The sequence below is a fragment of the Globicephala melas genome, chromosome 4, assembly GCF_963455315.2.
Source record: "Globicephala melas chromosome 4, mGloMel1.2, whole genome shotgun sequence".
Taxonomy (NCBI): domain Eukaryota; kingdom Metazoa; phylum Chordata; class Mammalia; order Artiodactyla; family Delphinidae; genus Globicephala; species Globicephala melas.
The window spans coordinates 57,514,664-57,534,966 of record NC_083317.1 but is presented as its reverse complement, the minus strand read 5'-3'; the positions used below and the strand labels follow the sequence as shown (position 1 = coordinate 57,534,966).

At 36.1% G+C, this 20,303-nt stretch overlaps 1 protein-coding gene across 4 annotated transcripts in view; it reads right to left on the bottom strand.

Moving 5' to 3' along the window:
• The window catches only part of LOC115842124 (nectin-3), a 145,440-nt gene that overhangs the window by 87,710 nt on the left and 37,427 nt on the right, over window positions 1–20,303 (bottom strand). For all 4 annotated transcript variants that reach the window (XM_030836743.2, XM_070045450.1, XM_030836742.2 and 1 more), the window contains exon 2: window positions 7,740–8,081. In XM_030836743.2, coding sequence (XP_030692603.2) covers window positions 7,740–8,081 — 342 coding nt within the window. The remainder of the gene's footprint in view (window positions 1–7,739; window positions 8,082–20,303) is intronic.

The following is a 20,303-nucleotide window of genomic DNA, read 5'->3' as shown; positions in this document are numbered from 1 at the left end:
TACCCACTACAGTTGATAACCAGACTTCTCAATGTTTGCCAACCTCGTAAGTATGTAACAGCATATCATTGAAACTTTGTTTCTAATTTCTCAGATTATGAATGATGTTAAGGATCTTTTCTTGTTTATGAGCCATTTGGAATTTCTTCTTCTGCAAAATACTTATTAAAGCCAATTGTTTTTTTCTTACTGATTTGGGAGAGTCCTTTTCTGATTATATGTGAAAATATCTTCCACCAGTTTAGGGCTTGTCTCTTTACCCTATGGTGTGTTTTGATGAGCAAAAGTTTTTAATTCAAATGCATAAAATTTATCAGTTAACTGCTTTTATATACAGGCACACCTCATTTGATTGCACTTTGCTGTATTGTGCTTCATAAATATTGCATTGTTCACAAATAGAAAGTTTGGGGCAACCCTGCATTGATCAAGTTTATCAGCACCATTTTTCCAACAGCATTTGCTCACTTCCTGTCTCTGTCACATTTTGGTAATTCTCACAATATTTCAACCTTTTTCTTTATTATTGTATGTGTTATGAGGATCTGTGATCTTTGATGTTACTACTGTAAAAAGATTACAACTGGATGAAGACTCAGATGATGGTTAGCACTTTTTAGCAACAAAATGTTTTTTAAATTAAGGTATGTACATTGCTTTTTAAGACATAATACTATTGTATCAAAACTACAATAAAGTATCACCTCACACCAGTCAGAATAGCCATCATTAAAATATCTACAAACAATAAATGCTGGAGAGGGTGTGGAGAAAAGGGAACCCTCTTGCACTGTTGGTGGGAATATAAATTGATACAGCCACTACGGAGAACAGTAGGAGGTTCCTCAAAGAACTCAAATAGAACTACCATACGACCCAGCAATCCCACTACTGGGCGTATATCCTGAGAAAACCATAATTCAAAAAGAGTCTGTACCAGAATGTTCACTGCAGCACCATTTACAATAGCCAGGACATGGAAGCAACCTAAGTGTCCAGTGACAGATGAATGGATAAAGAAGATGTGGCACATATATATACAATGGAATATTACTCAGCCATAAAAAGAAACAAAATTGAGCTATTTGTAGTGAGGTGAATGGACCTAGAGTCTGTCATACAGACTGAAGTAACAGAAAGAGAAAAACAAATACCGTATGCTAACACATATAATGGAATCTAAAAAAAAAGTGGTTCTGAAGAACCTAGGGGCAGGACAGGAATAAAGATGCAGATGTAAAGAATGGACCTGAGGACATGGGGAGGGGGAAGGGTAAGCTGGGACGAAGTGAGAGAGTGGCATGGACATACACTACCAAATGTCAAATAGATAGCTAGTGGGAAGCAGCCGCATAGCACAGGGAAATCAGCTCTGTGCTTTGTGACCACCTAGAGGGGTGGGATAGGGAGGGTGGGAGGGAGACACAAGAGGGAGGGAATATGAGAATGTGTGTATACACATAGCTGATTCACTTTGTTATACAGCAGAAACACACCATTGTAAAGCAATTATACTCCAATAAAGATGTAAAAAAAAAAAAAAAGAAGACATAATACTACTGCACACTTAACAGACTATAGTATAGTATAAACATAATTTTTTTTTTTTGCAGTACGCGGGCCTCTCACTGCCGCAGCCTCTCCCATTGCGGAGCACAGGCTCCGGACGCGCAGGCTCAGCGGCCATGGCTCACGGGCCCAGCTGCTCCGCGGCACGTGGGATCCTCCCGGACCGGGGCACGAACCCGCGCCCCCTGCATCAGCAGGCGGACTCTCAACCACTGCGCCACCAGGGAAGCCCTAAACATAATTTTTATAACACTGGGAAACCAAAAATTCATGTGACTGGTTTACGGTGATATTCACTTTATTGCAATACTAGCTTTATTACAGTGGTCTAGAACTGAACCCACAATGTCTCCAAGGTATGTTTGTACTAAGAGTTACCTGTCTACTTCGAGGTCAAATTACTATATATATCACATAGTAATTTGGCCTTGAAGTAGACCAAATTTCTTGTTCTCTACAGAAATTTAAGAGATTGACTTATGCCTTCAAATGGTAAGCACTGTTGTTTAACAGTCTGTGTCCGATAATTCCAACATCTAATGCAGGTCTGTTTCTGTTGTCTTGTTTGCGCTGGCTGCTGCTTGTGGAGTCTTCTTTACTTGTATGCCTGGTTATTCAAGCAGATGAATCCTTGAGTTTGAATAATGAAGGTAGAAATAATTTGAGGCTTAGAATGCAGTACCTTTCTGTGTTTTCTTCTGCTAAGCTAGCTCCTGAGAACACTATCCAGTCCAGGATCTCCTTAATTTCAGACTACTCAGGTGATATAAACCAGGCCTAGAAGTCTATAAGAAGACTGGTTTACTACACGTGTACTATTATTCTGAAAACTGTTAAGCCTTTGGGTACCAGGAGAATATAAGAAAGGTTATTAGACATCCCATCTTGAGCAGACTTGCATTCAGATATTTGTCTCTCTCACTTCTCAAGGTTCTCGAAATCTTAGTTCATCATCTTAAGTGTCTCTTCTGAATTGTCTAATGTCCCCAAGGTTGAATACAGATTTCAGCTTTCGGTACTAGGTTTATTTCTCTGTTTCCACCTTCTCTTAGATTTGGTCTAGTTATATTCCACACTATGTTGTTATTTCTTTGAAGTTTTCAATGGTTTTTAACATTTCACTTGCCCATCCCCCACCATGGGAGAGTTAATGTGACTAACCTGTGCCATCAATAGAGGCTTTTATCTTCGAGGAACTTAAAAAATTACCTTAAAGTCAATTTTAAATTGTTATTTCTATTTCTTCTGAAGGGAATCAATCTCCTGGTTGTACACTTCAGTTGCTTTCTAAAGTTACTTTTCTCATATTCCCCAACATTTAAGTTAACTTCTCTGCACCCTTCCCTGTCTAGTGGTTTTGTTGTTGCTTCCTCTTAAGATGCTACCCAATGCCCTATATACTCTGATTTGGGGGAACATGAAGTTTTCCCGGCCCTGCATTAATGCCAGGATTGTTAAGCCTACTTCTTTCTGTTGGTTCTTTCATCCACCTCAAAAGTTTCCTCTCACATGCACATAGATCAGTACTAAGCCAAAGACTTCAGAGGGCCATTCTGTAGGTCTCTAAAGCACACACATTCTCTCTTTCTCTCTCATGTTCCCTTCTTTCCAGTATTCTGTTCCACAAATTCTAATAACCTGTCCAATCTGTCTCTTAAACTCAGTGAGACTAGCATTCTCTACCTGAATTCCTTGTCACTGAGCTGTCACTGGAAACTGCCTAAGGAGGAGGCTGGAGCAATTGTAGAACTCATCTTGTTTATTTTCCTTCTTTCAGGGATCATAATCCTACCATGCCTATTAAGTTGCCTAGTTTTTTTGTTGCTAGAGAGAGAAAGGGTAAATCCAGTCCCTGTTACTCCATCATGTGCAGCAGTGGAAATCTTTTTTTTTTTAATTACAAAAGTAATATTACTAAAAATTGGAAAAACAAAGAAAACTTATGCACAACTGTAATATCTTAATACAGTCATTATCATATTCTTCCATTTCCTTCTCTTATTTGTTTCTAGTTTCTATATAGATGTAATCATGGCATACCTACAGTTTTGTGGCTCATTTTATTTTCAAGCAGCAATACTTCTCTTAACTATAATTTTAACAACTATATAATATCCCATATATCAAAAGGAAGTAACCAATTGTACAACTCTTCTGCTATGGGGCATCTGTTGTTTAGTGTTCCCAAAGCTTTTTGCTATATTACATTTCCTTAATTCACTTTCTATTACTACTACTCCTTTGAAACTCTAATGTCACTGCCTAATCTATACACTCAATACTTTTCTTTGCCTGTTCTCTTTGACTGATTTGGTAAAATTTGATACTTAGTGCAGTTCTTCCCAATCAGTTCCAAAAGAATTAAGTTCTAATGCCTTCAGGTATCTGCTGTAAGTAATGAATTAACTTCTGGGCTATGCATTTAGAATGATAGTAGCTATGTGCCAGTCTTCGGAGAACTGATAAAATGGTCACTGAAATCACTTTCTGTATGGCTTGATTCTCACTGTGTGAAAAAGCTGCTAGAGTAATCTTAAAAACTTTTTTCTTCTCTTGATATGAATAATATTACTTTGACAGTTTTTCTCAAAGCTATCTATTTGAACGCCTCATCTCTATTTCTTCCAATCTCTGCCCTAATAAATACTGAGTCTTAGGCCTTCAGTTACTTTTTATAAGTTTCTTAAAAACTTTTATCTGATAAACACTACTACCTGGATGATCCCTGATTTTATTTGCTTTTGATACAAAGCTTGACTCTATAGTTTCTAACCACCTACCTGGAATTGTTTGCCTATGTATCCTCCAACTCAATAAGCCAAATGTTGAGTTCATCGTCTCATCCTCCCAATCCCCAACATGTTTTTCATTCAGATATGCCCATTTAAATTAATGGTAACATAATTTACTCAATCACTAAGGTTCAAAACCTGTTACTGTTCAAACCTCCCTAGTTTATTATATATAGTCAGTTACAACGTTCTGCTAATTTTTCCTTTGTAGTAGTTCCCTTCCTCACTCAAGTAAAAGAAATTAGAAAATTAACTTCAAGCTTTCATGGCCTCATGGCTGAGGCATTATGATTTCAGGACTCTTCATTTCAATCCATCAAAAACACCAGACTCATCATCTTAAATCACAACTTTCATCACATTACTTCTAAATCAGGTCTACGAGTTAGGTATCCCTCTAAGCAAGGTGAGAAGATGGTCAAAGCAGTGTTTCTCAAACTCTACTGTGCGTAAAAAGTACTTGCGGATCTTGCTAAAATGTAGATTTATCATTCAACAAGTCTGGGAGGGGTCTGTAATTCTGTATGTCTAACATGCTCCCAAGTGATGCCACTGCTGCTGGTTCATGAACCATGCTTTAAACAGCGAGAATCTGGGACTTCCCTGGTTGTCCAGTGGTTAGGGCTACATGCTTCCACTGCAGGGGGCACAGGTTTGATCCTTGCTCAGGGAACTAAGATCCTGTATGCCGTGCAGTGTGGCCAAAAATAAATAAATAAATAATAAACAGTAAGAATCTGAGAATAAAAGAAGAGAGGTGAGAAGAAGTACAATGCTGTACACTAAGTTTGCATTTCCAGCAATATAAAGCTCAAATTCCCCATCTTAATATTTAGATTACTTTAAAGTGGTCCTGCTCTACCTTTCTAGCCTTTAATTCTTGTATTTTATATAAATCCTTTGAACAATCAACAAATTACTCAGTGGTCCCGCAGAGGACACTTGGCAATGTTGAGAGACATTCTAACTTGTTGAAACTTAAGGAACTGCTACTAGCATCTAGTGGGTAGAGGTCATGGATACTGCTGAACAGTCTACAATGCACAGGACAGCTCATCACAAGAATTCCAGCCCAAAAGTTCAACAATGCCAATTCTGAAGAAACTCTGCCCTAATATATGCTGTTTTCTGCCTCCCTGCGTTGGCTCATTCTCCTCCCTATACTTCTTTCCTTTTTGCCTACCTAAAACCTATCCACCATTCAAGGACTGGCTCAACTACTTTTCTACATAACATTTCTAAACTACAGAGTTTATTTATCCATTCCTATACCCTACTTAAATAACATTTAGTGTATTACTGCTACATACCAGAAACTCTTACAGGCTTTAAGGATATAAAGTTAAATTTTAAAGTGCACAGTTGCAGTCCACCATAAATTTATAGTGAAGAAGACATACAATAAGCATTATATTAATTGCTACAACACAGATAAGCTCAAGATACAAAGGCAAAAGAGCAAAAAAACCCCATCAAATTGCAGAGGGGTAGATATTTCAAGAATGGCTTCCAAAAGGATGTGGTTTGGGGCTTCCCTGGTGGCACAGTGGTTAAGAATCCACCTGCCAATGCAGGGGACACGGGTTCAAGCCCTGGCCCAGGAAGATCCCACATGCCACTAAGCAACTAAGCCCGTGCGCCACAACTACTGAGCCTCCACTCTAGAGCCCGCGTGCCACAACTACTGAGCCTGCATGCCTAGAGCCCATGCTCCACAAGAGAAGCCACCGCAATGAGAAGCCCGCGTACCACAACGAAGAGTAGCCCCCGCTCGCCACAACTAGAGAAAGCCCGGGTGCAGCAACGAAGACCCAAGGCAGCCAAAAATAAATAAAATAAATTTATTTAAAAAAAAAAAAAGGATGTGGTTTGATGAGTAGTAGTTAAATAGAAGAATCTAGAAGAAAGAGACAGGAGGAAAAAGGTGGCAATCCAGGCATAAGAAAACTACACATGTAAAAATATAGGTGTTAATGAAGTGTAAATAGTTAATTATGATTATAAAATTTGGGTTGCTGGGAGAAGTAGAGCAAGGAGTGGAATAGATGAAGTTAGAGGAGAAGACCCAGCTAAAAGCGTGACTAGTCTTATACTACCAACAGTCGAGTTTTAAACCACTGAGTATTGTGTTAATTTAAGGGGAATTACTAAAATTTAAAGCAAAAAGTCTTATTCACGAGTTCTCTCTTCTACATGCGAACTATTTATCTATTTTTTCTTGACACTGAATTTTTCTGTGACTTTTTTTACCCCAATGGCTTGCACTTGATTTTTCAGATATTTATGCCCTGCCTTCCAATCAAAACAGGTCTCAAAGGTATCAATTTTGTAAACATAAGTTATATTTTTCCCACAGCTCCTAGGGCAGGCTCTTAAACATTAAAGTCTTCAAATATTTAATGTTATTTCTATTTTTAAATAGTATTTCTCAACATGAAAAAATATATAACATATTTGGACAAAATTTCTTTCCTGCACATCAGTGACCCTGAAATCATGCCATTAAATATTAGAGGCTGTGTAGTTATTTGGTTCTCTGGAAGCAGACACTGAGATCAAATGAGGAGTACAAAAGGCTTATTAGGGAACAACATCTGGGAGAAAAGTGAAGAAGGATTGAGTAGGGAAAGCTATCAGCAGACCTTACAAAGTCCCTGACAGGCAAACAGGCAGATTCATAGCAAAGACCACCCATTAAAGGAGTTCAACTCTGCGTGGAAATGGCTACAGTTGCTTTTACTCCTTAATCCTCCTTCTAGTATTATAAAAGTACTCACCAGCTATTCCAAATTGGTTTACCTTTCACTGCAGGTGACTATTTTAATGCTAATAAGCTCTTCCTAAATTCTGCTATAAACTTTAATAGTTTTCAGATAGGAAAAGGCAGAAGATCTTTCAATGCAAGCAACAGACCAAGATTCAAATAGCTATGCAAATCCGCAACAGCAGAAATAAAATCTGATTTGAAAAACAAACATGAGATGTCAATGGCTCTAAGACCACAGTCACTTAAAAAATGGAAAAGCTTATTTAAAGATGGCAATTTAAAGGTTGAAAATTTGAGGGGAAATAATGAAAATAAATGTCAAAGAATCTCAGCACTTAGTATTATAAATAAAAAACAATCTTTCATGAAGAAAGTAAAAGAGCTATAAATTACACAGCTTTATATAGATACACAGATAGATAGGGACAAGATTTAGTTTAAACTGAGAGTCTAGAATCATAGAATTTTATGACAGAACTTGAAAAAACATATCTGAATTATTTTATTTTAAACCTACATTTATATATAATTTCAATTATTTTAAGTTCTTGAAAATACTTTTACAATAATCCTCACCACACCACCAAAATATGCAATTTAAGTACACCTACCTAATACAGTTACAGTTGTAGAGGACTGAGCATTTCCAAGTGGGAAGGTAACAGCTTTGCATATATATTGTCCAGAATCAGAGAATCCTATGTTATGTAGAGTAATTGTTGCATCATTAAGTGAATAGTTTTTAAACAAGACTCTTCCCTGATATTCTCCTTGAACAGAAAATCCATATTGAGGATGATGAACTGCAACAGTCTGTGCACTTTTGCCATGTATCTTCTCCCATAAAATTTGTGTTATAGTTTCATTTCCTTCAATTAAACACTTCAGCGAAACATTCTTTCCCCATACTGCTGTGACATGTGGCTCCACAATAACTGGTCCAGCTAAGGCACCTAAGGAAAAACAAAAAAGCGTAGTTCTTAAAAATGAAAAAAAGTTACATTAACATATTATCAAATTCCCTCCCTTCCTGTTTTCCTCTTCCTTCTTCTCCTTGTGTAAGTACACACACACACACACACACACACACACACACACACAGAGACACTAATGACCGAGTAACAGGAAGGACTGAAAAGAGCTAAATGTTCCCAGGGCTGGATTTAAGACCCAAAGAATGATTCTCAGGTGAATCAAATAATCACCAATATGTGTTCCAGTGGAAAAGCACTAGATTGGGCCAAGAGTAAGCTTAAGAGCAGGTCCTTCCCCAGTCAAGCCACCAGGTAAGGTCCCAGCCCTAGCTGACACCCTGACTGCAGCCTTGTGAGAGACTCTGAAACAAAGGACCCAGCTGATCTATGCCTAGATTCCTGACCCAAAGAAACTGAGAGGTGATAAATATATGCTGTTTTAATACTATTAAATTTTAGGGTATTTTGTTACTCAGCAACAGATAATTAACACATTTAGGATCTGTCAAACCAAATATAATACCAAAGTTTCTTCCTTTGGAGAGTTCCTCTACCAAAAATCTGTATAAAACACTTCATTAAAGATAGACCAATTGCCAGAAAACATGAATTCAAAAAACACATATAAATGTGAAATTAAGTTTTTCTATTTCACAGATGAAAAAAAACTATTCTACAAGCAAAAGTTAAAATAAAATGATACCAAACTTCACTTTTATAATAATGATTTCCTTCCTAAAAGCAATGGATGAAATATAAATCATTTTTAGGAACATAGAACTAATACTCATGAATACTAAACTCAAGCAAGATGATCTTCACTAACAGGTATATTAGAACATATATAACAAATCCTTGGAGAGTTTACAACTCACATACATGTCCTGGCAAAATAAATGCTCAAACTAAGAAGTAAACCAATATAAGCACTTGAATATAGAAACTGTATAAATACTTTTAAAATTTAGAGTTATGTCTAGTTAATATTTTTAAATAAATACAAAAATGCAGAAAAGTATCACTTAAAAAGATAACCAAGAAAAATGTGTTTAAACATATTCAACAGTTCTAAACAACAACAAAACCTTTACACAATATTATTTCCATGAATAATAATTTTTCTTTCTTGGGAAGAAAAAAAACCATAAATGAGTATATTAGATAGAGACATACATGGATACATACATAGCTAGATAGCTAGATAAGAGGGCAAACTTTACCACCCAAGAGATGATTGAGGATATTACAAAAAAGGACTGACAATTCACACTGACCATACTTAACAGCTATGGCAGAAAAAGGCTTTCTTTTAGCCACTCCACCAAAAAAGTATCAAGTCCAAAAAATGTACCATCATTGCTCTTATGCTTTCAAGCATAATTACAAAGCTTTTAAAATTTAACCTAAAACATATAAAATATGAAAGTATTCTAATGCATTTTAACAAGCTATCATAAGCCTAGTACTATACCCAAAACTATGCAAATGAAAGGGCAATTTACAAATATTGAAAATTTCATATAATATTATGAAAGAACACACAGCTCTTTATTTAAAGAAAAAGACACAATGACCAAGTAGGATATTCAAGAATGTAAGGATATTTTTAGACTATTCATCACACTGAAAGGTCACGTAACTTTCTCATCTGATGCCAAAAAGACATTTAATAGAATTCAATATTCATTATCTAATTTTTTAATTAATTAATTTAATTTAGACATTTAATAGAATTCAATATTCATTATCTAATTTTTTAATTAATTAATTTAATTTTTGGCTGCGTTGGATCTTTGTTGCTGCACGCAGGCTTTCTCTAGTTGCGGCAAGCAGGGGCTACGCTTTGTTGTGCTGCACAGGCTTCTCATTGTGGTGGCTTCTCTTGTTGTGGAGCACGGGCTCTAGGCACACGGGCTTCAGTAGTTGTGGCACACAGACTTAGTAGTTGTGGCTCACGGGCTCTAGAGTGCAGGCTCAGTAGTTGTGGCGCACGGGCTTAGTTGCTCCACAGCATGTGGGATCTTCCCAGACCAGGACTCGAACTTGTGTCCCCTGCATTGGCAGGTGGATTTTTAACCACTGTGCCACCAGGGAAGCCCTCATTATCTGATTTTTAAAAAATAACTAACAACTGAGAAAAGGAGTCTTAATAATAAAGTAGATTTTTCTCAAATCAATGGCCATCACAACGCTAAAATTTAAAAGGGGGCATGGTTATTAATGAAAGACCAAGACAAGATGGTGCACTGTCATTATCATCATTCAACTTAGACTAGAAATTCCCGTTCAATGAGACAAGAAAAGGAAAGAAGGAAGAATAAGAATAAGAAAGGAAAAGACAAAATTATTATTTGAAAAACCTATTACTAGAAAAACCTAAGAAGGCCAAGTAAAGTGCTATTAGGACAAATAATGTGGTTGCTTGCAAACCATGCAAACTGTATACAAAATGTATATTCATCATGCCATAACAAGTGATAACCTTTACAAACTTACTGTAGAAAAAGTCAATATTTGCAAAATATTAACATTTAAAACACCCATGAATAATGTTGTAAAGAATCTAGAAACCTGAGAAATTAACTTGAGTAAATGGAAGATATGTTCCTGAGAAGAAAGACGTAATACCTACTACTTAGACAGCAAATCTCTCCATGTTAGCACACAAATTCAATGCAACTTCAGTAAAAACCATGACAAAACTTATTGAAACTAGAATAGGGACACTATGTTTAAAAAAAAAACCCACAATAGCACAGTAAAGGGGAGAAAGAATACTAAAGTAAAAATAATAAAAACCTTAATGTCTTAAAACAATTCAAAGTACACAAACAGATCAACATATAGAATGGCATACAATATGTAATATGTTGTACAAGTGGGGAAATAATGAATTAGTCAAGACATGATGAAAGGACAAGAGCTAATATTTGGAAATAGATCTACCCCTGCTTTACTAAACACACACACGCACACACACACACACACACAAATCCAGATGGACTGAAGATATAAATGTAAAAAAATGAGCCACATATTCCATATATACTGACAATAATTTTTTATATACTCTGGAAGATAAACATTAGTTACTCTAAGGAGGGACACTACTAAGGATTAAAGAAAGAACTTTTAGTTTTTACTTTGTGTTCTTCTTTGATGTCAGAATCACAGTAAATAATGTTCAAAATAAAAGCAAATAAAAAATACAGAATCATCTTCCTCAGGTGGAAGCAGAAAAGAGAAAAGATAAAAGAAGTATTATGGACTGAATGTTTGTGTTCCTCCAAAATGTATATATTGAATACCTAACTGGTGGTGGGGTCTTTTTGTGGTAATTAGGTTATATGAGGGCAGGGCCCACAGGCTGGCATTAGTGTCCTCATAAGAAAAGGAAGAGAGAGTAAAGCTCTCTCTCCCTCTCTGTGAGGACAAAGCAAGAAGGTGGCTGTCTACAAGTCAGGAAAGGGTCCTCAACACCCTCTGCTTGCACCTTGATCTTGGATTTCTCAAACTCACAGAACTATAAAAAATAAATGCCAGATGTTTAAGCCAACCAGTCTATAGTGTTTTGTTATAGCAATCCCACCTTACTAAGACATTAAGTATCAGAATTAACTTGAAGGGACAGTGCTAATGATATCTCCTTACAACCTTAAGAATAACAGCTTATGGGGTAGCAATACTTTTATCAGGCAGAACAGACTTTAAAACAAAATCCAGAGCAAAAGACAAAGGAGGACATCATATAATGATAAAAGGATCAATCCAAGAAGCAGAGGTAACATTTGTAAACATATATGCACCTAATATAGGAGCACCTAATAGGAGCACCTAAATATATAAAGCAAATAATAACAGACACAAAGGAAAAAATTGACAAAATATGGTAACAGTATGGGATTATAATACCCTACTTACATCAATGAATAGATCATCCAGACAGAAAACCAATAAGGAAACAGTGGTCTTAAATGACATATTAGACCAGATGGACTTAATAGATATCTACAGAATACATATCTCATCCCAATACAGAATACACATTCTTTTCAAGTGCACATGGAACTTTCTCCAGGAAAGATCACATGCTAGGCCACAAAAAGGTCTCAGTAAATTTAACAGATTGAAATTATATCAAGCATCCTTTCTGACCACAATGGTATGAAACTAGAAATTAATTACAAAAAGAAAAATGGAAAAAATACAAACACGTGGAGACTGAACATGCTACCAGAAACAAATCACAAAAAAGAACACCACAATGCGTCCATGAACAAATCAAAGAGGAAATCAAAAAATATCTTGAGACAAGTGAAAACAGAAACAAAACTTTCCAAAATCTATGGGACACAGTAAAAGCAGTTCCAAGAGAAGATACAAGCCAACCTCAAGAAACAAGAAAAATCTCAAACAACCTAACTTTCCATCTAACAGAATTAAAAAAGAAGACAAAGCCCAAAGGTAGCTAGTAGAAGGAGGAAAATAATAAAGATCAGAGCAGAAATAAATAAAATAGAGACCGAAAAAAAAAAAACCAAAAAAAACCCACCAACAGAAAAGACCAATGAAACCAAGAGCTGGGTTTTTGAACAGAGAAACAAAACTTATAAACCTTTAGTCACAATCTTCCAGAAAAAGACAGCCCAAATAAAATTAGAAACAAAAGAAAAGTTACAGCCAACATCACAGAAGTACAACAAACAATCATAATACCACAGTTATACACCAACAAATTGAACAACCCCCCAAAAATGGATAAATTCCTAGACATTGCAATCTTCTAAGACCGAATCAGGAACAAATAAATAGAAAATATGGACAAACCAATTACGAGTAATGAAATTGAATCAGTAATCAAAAAACTCCAAAAAAACTAAAGCCCAGGACCAGACAGCTTCACAGGGCAATTCTACCAAACATTTAAAGAGTCAGTACCTATCCTTCTCAAACTATTCCAAAAAGCTAAAGAGCAGAGAACACTCTGAAACTCATTCTGCAAGGCCAGCTTTACCCTCATACCAAAATCAGAAAAAGACACGACAAAAAAAGAAAACTGCAGACCAGTATCTCTGATGAACACAGATGCAAAAATCCTCAACAAAATATTAGCAAACAGAATTCAACAACACATAAAAAGGACCATACATCATGATCAAGCAGTATTTCAGGATGCAAGGATGGTCCAATATCTGCAAATCAATCAATGTGATACACCACATTAACAAAGTGAAGGGTAAAAAAAGCACATGATCATCTCAACAGATGCAAAAAAAAAAAAAAAGCATTTAACATCTATTTACGATAAACTCTCAACAAATTTGGTAAAGAGGGAACATACCTAAACATAATAAAGGACATTTACGACAAACCCACAGCTAATATCATACTCAATGGTAAAAAGCTAAAAGCTTTTCCTTTAAGATCAGGGACAAAACAAGCATGCACACTCTTGCCACTTCTATTTAACATAATATTGAAAGTCCTAGCCACAGCAATCACACAAGAAGAAGAAATAAAGGCATTCCATTTGGAAAGGGATAAGGAAAACTGTCATTGCAGATGACATGCTACTATATATAGAAAACACTAAAGTCTCCACCAAAAAAAATTAGAAATAATAGATTCAGTGAAGTTGCACGTTACATAATCAATATACAAAAACTGGCAGATTTCTATACACAATGATAAACTATCAGAAATAGAAATTAAGAAAACAATTCCATTTACAATTGCACCAAAAAGAATAAACACCAGCAGTGCAAGAGTGTTCCCTTTTCTCCACACCCTCTCCAGCATTTATTGTTTCTAGATTTTTTGATGATGGCCATTCTGACTGGTGTGATAATTGATACAGCCACTATGGAGAACAGTATGGAGGTTCCTTATAAAACTACAAATAGAACTACCATACGACCCAGCAATCCCACTACTGGGCATATACCCTGAGAAAACCATAATTCAAAAAGAGTCATGTACCAAAATGTTCAGTGCAGCTCTATTTACAATAGCCAGGAGATGGAAGCAACCTAAGTGTCCATCATCGGATGAATGGATAAAGAAGATGTGGCACATATATACAATGGAATATTACTCAGCCATAAAAAGAAATGAAATTGAGTTATGTGTAGTGAGGTGGATGGACCTAGAGTCTGTCATACAGAGTGAAGTAAATCAGAAAGAGAAAAACAAATACTGTATGCTAACACATATATATGGAATCTAAGAAAAAAAAAAAAGGTCATGAAGAACCTAGGGGTAAGACCGGAATGGAGACGCAGACCCACTAGAAAATAGACTTGAGGATGTGGGGAGGGGGAAGGGTAGGCTGTGACAAAGTGAGAGAGTGACATGGACGCATATACACTACCAAACACAGAATAGATAGCTAGTGGGAAGCAGCCGCATAGCACAGGGAGATCACCTCGGTGCTTTGTGACCACCTAGAGCGGTGGGATAGGGAGGGTGGGAGGGAGGGAGATGCAAGAGGGAAGAGATATGGGAACATGTGTATATGTATAACTGATTCACTTTGTTATAAAGCAGAAACTAACACACCATTGTAAAGCAATTATACTCCAATAAAGATGTTAAAAAAAAGAATATTGTATAGGCAGTTTTATATCTTTATCCAATAAAATGATTCAGAATTTTCAAAAACAAAAGAATAAAACACCTAGGAATAAATTTAACCAAGGACAGGAATTCCCTGGCAGTCCAGTGGTTAGAGCTACCAAGGGCCCGGATTCGATCCCTGGTCAGGGAACTAAGATCCCACAAGCTGCATGGTGTGGCCATAAAATTAAAAAATTAATTTAACCAAGAAGGTGAAGACCTGTACTTTGAAAGCTATAAGACACTGATAAAAGAAATTTAAAAAGACGCAAATAAATGGAAAGATATCCCATGTTCATGGATTGTTAAAATACCCATACTACCCAAAGCAACCTATAGGCTCAATACAATTTCTATCAAAATTCCAGTGGCATATTTCACAGAACTAGAATAAATAATCTTAAAATTCGTATGGAACCACAAAAGAACCCTAACAGCCTAAGCAATTAAAAAAAAAAGCTGGAGGTATCACACTCCTTGACTTCCGACTATACTACAAAGCCACAATAATCAGAACACTATGGTATTGGTATAAAAACAGACACATGACCAATGGAACAGAATAGAGAGCCCAGAAACAAACCCACACACAAAAACTCAAAATGGATTAAAGATCCAAATGCAAGACCTGAAAACATAAAACTCCTATAAGAGAGCATAGGCAATACATTCTTTGAAATTAGTCTTAGCAATATTTTTTTGGATCTGTCTCCTCAGGCAAGGGAAACAAAAGCAAAAATAAACAAATGGGACCAAATCAAACTTAAACACTTTTTCACAGTGAAAGAAACTAATAAAACGAAAAGACAACCTACTGAATGGGGAAAGATATTTGAAAATGGTATGTCCAATAAGGGATTACTATCCAAACTAAACCAAGAACTCATACAACTCAATATCAAAAAACTAAACAACCCAATTAAAACATGGGCAGAGGACCTGGACAGGCATTTTTCCAAAGAAGAAACAGATGGCCAACAAGTACAAGAAAAGATGGTCAACATCACTATCATCAAATACAAATGCAAATCAAAACCACAATGAGATATTACCTCACAACTGAGAATGGCTATCATCCAAAAAAACAAAAAATAACAAGTATTGATGAGGATGTGGAGAAAAAGGAACCCTCATGCACAGCTGGTGGAAATGTAAATTGGTACCGCCACTATGAAAAGCAATATGAAGGTTCCTCAAAATATTAAAAATAGAACTACCATATGATCTAGCAATTCCACTCCTGGGTATTTACCTGAAAAAACAAGAGCACTAATTTGAAAAGATATATGCACGCCAATGTTCAAGCAGTATTATTTACAACAGCCAAAACACAGAAATGACTTAAATATCCATAAAGAAGATGTAATACACACACACACACACACACACACACACACACAAAATGGACTATTAGTTATAAAAAAGAATAAAACTTTGTCATTTGCGACAAAATAGACCTGGAGGATATTTTGCTTAGTGAAATAAAGACAGAGAGACAAATATTATACTGTATGTTTTCTCTTATATACAGAATCTCTTTATTTGTATCATCATATACAAATGCAAATCAAAACCACAATGAGATATCACCTCACAGATAGAATAAACTAGTGGGAGAGAGGGGAGGGGAGAGAGTTATGAAGGGGGGAGAGAAGGGAAGAGAGATGTGAAGAGGGGCACAACAGGTGAAGGGGTTCAAGAGGTACAAACTACTAGGTACAAAATAAAAAGTTACAAGGATACAATGTGCAGCACAGGGAATATAATCAATATTGCATAATAACTTTGCGGCATATTCTATATCAAATTACTATGTTGTACACCTGAAACTAATATAATATTGTAAGTCAACTATACTTTAATTAAAGAAAAATTTTTGAAAAATAAAGAAAGAAGAACCATGGTTAATGGCCACCATTATTAAAGAGAATATTTGGAGATAGGAAAAAGAAAAAATGGATCCACTGAATCAAAAATGTATTTAAAATATTTTACAATACGTAAACGGGGAAAACCACTCTCAGCATAACAACAAAGACAGAAAAACCACCAAGGAAGAAGTTGATAGATTTGACCAAAAAAACTAACCCTCTAATAATTGAAGAGCCTGAGCAGATATTTACCAAAAAACTATAAATGGCTTTTTTTAACGTGTTCAATTTTACTCATAAACAAATATTAATGTAACTATCAGGTTTTTCTTTTCGATTTTTTTTTGTTTTAATTTCTAGGAGATTATGAGTGGTTTTTTACTTTCTAATTTTTCTACAGAAACATTGAGTAGTTTTTGCTTGTTGCAAAAGTCAATTCTGGTGTAAAACTTTTTTGTTTCAACCCTTACTCAAGGCTTTATACTACCCTTTAAGTACTGATAATTTGGCTCTCCCTTAGATTCCATGAGCTGCTAATGACCTATCTCCTTGTTTTTCAGTTAGCCACAGTTAGTTTCTGTTGCTTGCAAACAAAAGTGTCTATTACATTTCCAATCCTAGACTAAACCCAAAAGTTAAAAGCCACTTCTGAATAAGATTTTCCCCCATGGAATCTAAAAACTGTGGAGAGGGCTTCCCTGGTGGCGCAGTGGCTGGGAGTCCACCTGCCAAGGCAGGGGACACGGGTTCGTGCCCCGGTCCAGGATGATCCCGCATGCCGTGGAGCGGCTGGGCCCGTGGGCCATGGCCGCTGGGCCTGCGCGTCCGGAGCCTGTGCTCCGCAGGGGGAGAGGCCACAACAGTGAGAGGCCCACGTACCGCAAAAAAAAAAAAGTGGAGAAACATTTTCCTTTGTGGTTCTTAGACCAAGGTCAATATTAGAATGCCTCACTACTCAAGAGCTCCCAAACATTGAGCCTCTTCTTCCCCCCACTTTCCCATCTGAAGATTCACTGGAGCATTTGACTGGAGAGCAAAAGTGTACTGGAGAAACAACTGTTTATTACTAAAGATCTAAGTTATTTGAAATATGTTCTTCATTAATGGTGATGTAAAGCCTACAACATAAAGAGGCTAAGAACAGCAAAGAATTGAACCTATCATGTCTGGCAAGACTTTAACTTTGTAATATCCTGGCTACTGCACACTCTAGAAGCCAACGAAAAACATGATAAGATACGATGTCCTGTTTCTGCTCTGTGTGTCTATTTGATATAAATCAAATAAAAAGTTTTGTAGTTAATCAACTGAACTCATTATCCTTTCAAAGAGAAAGAGAGAAAGGATTGCTTTTCCCCTACCTGTGGCTCCCATGAAAACACAAGAACCAAGAATAAACAACTGTTCAGAATTTTCATGTGTATTTGTAAAGTCATTCAGTGAGTATTTAGAGTACCCAGAGGATTCAAGTCATCAGGAAATATATATATATTGATCAAGAAGCTTCTAACAGGAAAAAAATGTATATAGGACTGATGTAACTTCTACGGATTTTTTCAAAACAAAAACAAACAGAAAGACTTGAGATTCATATTAGAGATCACATTAAAGAAAACTGATTGAAACGGAAGTATCAGTAAAGTGGCAATTGTCCAAGAAATGAGCCAAGAACTAAAAGAAGTCATCACAAATCTATCTCTAATACTATCCTTTTTGATATTTTAATATTATCATTTACTACATTTTACTTTTCAACCTACAAGAAATGACAGGCATCTTGGACATTTTAGGTCCCAGGATCTTCCAAGTGTTAGGATCTACAGAATAAGTATATGCAAATAGTATACAAATGAAACATTTATTGATTGTGCTGTGTCCAACTACAAACAATACTTCCAAACATCTCTAAAGTAGGGATCCTTTCAGACTCCTCAAAATTCAGAATAATTTTTTAAAGCAACGACTGAAATACGTATACATTTTCAAGAGACTAGTAAAATCAGAGAATCTAGGTATCCTCAACAATTTCAGCACACTGATTCAGTAACTAGTCTGAATTGTTTTAAACTGATAAATGTTTGCCACGTCAACTCCAAATATGTAACAAAAGTCTTTTCAACAATATCCCCAAACAACACTCAAAACAGAGATAAGTGCAGACAGAGTAGAGCCAAGTGACTAATAAAATGTGAAAACTATAAGCTGAAAACTCAAATACTATTAGAGTATGAAAGAATCTCTAACTCTGGGATCATAGGAGATCCTATACTCTAAGGAAAAGCTTGGATCACATATCAAAAATGGTTGAGAGAATCCAGGGCATTAATCTATCAGTATGTATTAAGTATGTACTTTGTTTCCAGACACTGTTCTAGGGGCTGGGAATAGTACTGAACAGAGAGATGTCCCTGTCCTTACAGGGTTTACATTCTAATTGGAAAGACAGAATTAACAAGAAAATAAAAAGATACCAGATAGTAAGAACTATGGAGGAAAATAAAGGAAGGTAAAAGGGACGGTTATTACTTTACGAGAGAACCGTAACTTTTTGATCAAAGAGTGATAAAAGAAGGCCTTTTTAAAATAACACTGGAGCAGAGATTTGAAAAAAGTGAAAAAGTGGGAAAAAAGAACCTTTCAGTGTCCCTATAGTGAAGTGAGAGGAAGAATGGCAGGAAATGAGGCCACAGTGGCAGCAGGGGACCAGACTATACATTTGTAGGACTTGGCTTTTATTAATCCTGATAAAGTGAAAAACTAGACAGTTTTTAGCAGAAACATGACATATTCTAATTCACCTTTTAAAAGGACTAAACCAAGGATTCCAGTTAAGAATGTATTTTGTTAAAGGAGGAGAGAGAAGATGGGGTCTGGACCATCCTAATCAAAGTGGCAGTGTTAAGTAGTGGTCAGATTCTGGATATACTGTATTTTGAAAGCACACCAAATAGGATTTTTGGTGATGGAACCAAATATTGGGTCAAAGATAAACAGAGAAGCCAAAATTACTCCAAAGTTATGGCCTGAATAAGTGGCATGGTGGAGTTGCCATTTACCAAAATGAGAATTAGCAAGTGGAGCATTTTTAAGGGGTAGAGTTCAGAAGTGCAGTTTTCAACTTGTTAAGTTTGTGATACCTATTTCACAACCAAATGGATATATTTATAAGCGGCTGAATACATAAAAGTATGCTGTTCTGGAGAGAGTGATGGACTGAGAATGTAAATTTAGAATAATCAACCTATAAAAAGGTATATAAAGTAATTAGGTTGAATGAAACCACTAAAGAGTATTAACAACACAAAGACTAAGAACCCATGGAGCATTCAAACATTTAAAGGTTTGGAAGTTAAACAGAATTCAAGAAAGACGGCAAAGGGTGGCCAGGGAAGAAAGAAGAGGACCAAGAAGTATCCTGCACAATAAGTTAGCAAGTACCTAGAAAGAGAGTGATCAATTACTCCAAATGCTGTATAAGCCAAAAAAGAGGACTGATAAGTAACTAATGAATTTGGCAACTGTCTTTAGTGAGTGGTGAGGATAAAAACTTGATTGGACTAGATGTGTGATAGTATGGACACGCTGATTCTAGCCAAGGAAGAGTAACAGGATATACCCACCTGCTTGAAACAACCATATCAAGACAATAAGCAGCAGGCAACAAAAGAGAATGATCCCCGAGAGACAGCAAACACACAGATGAGCCAGATTACTG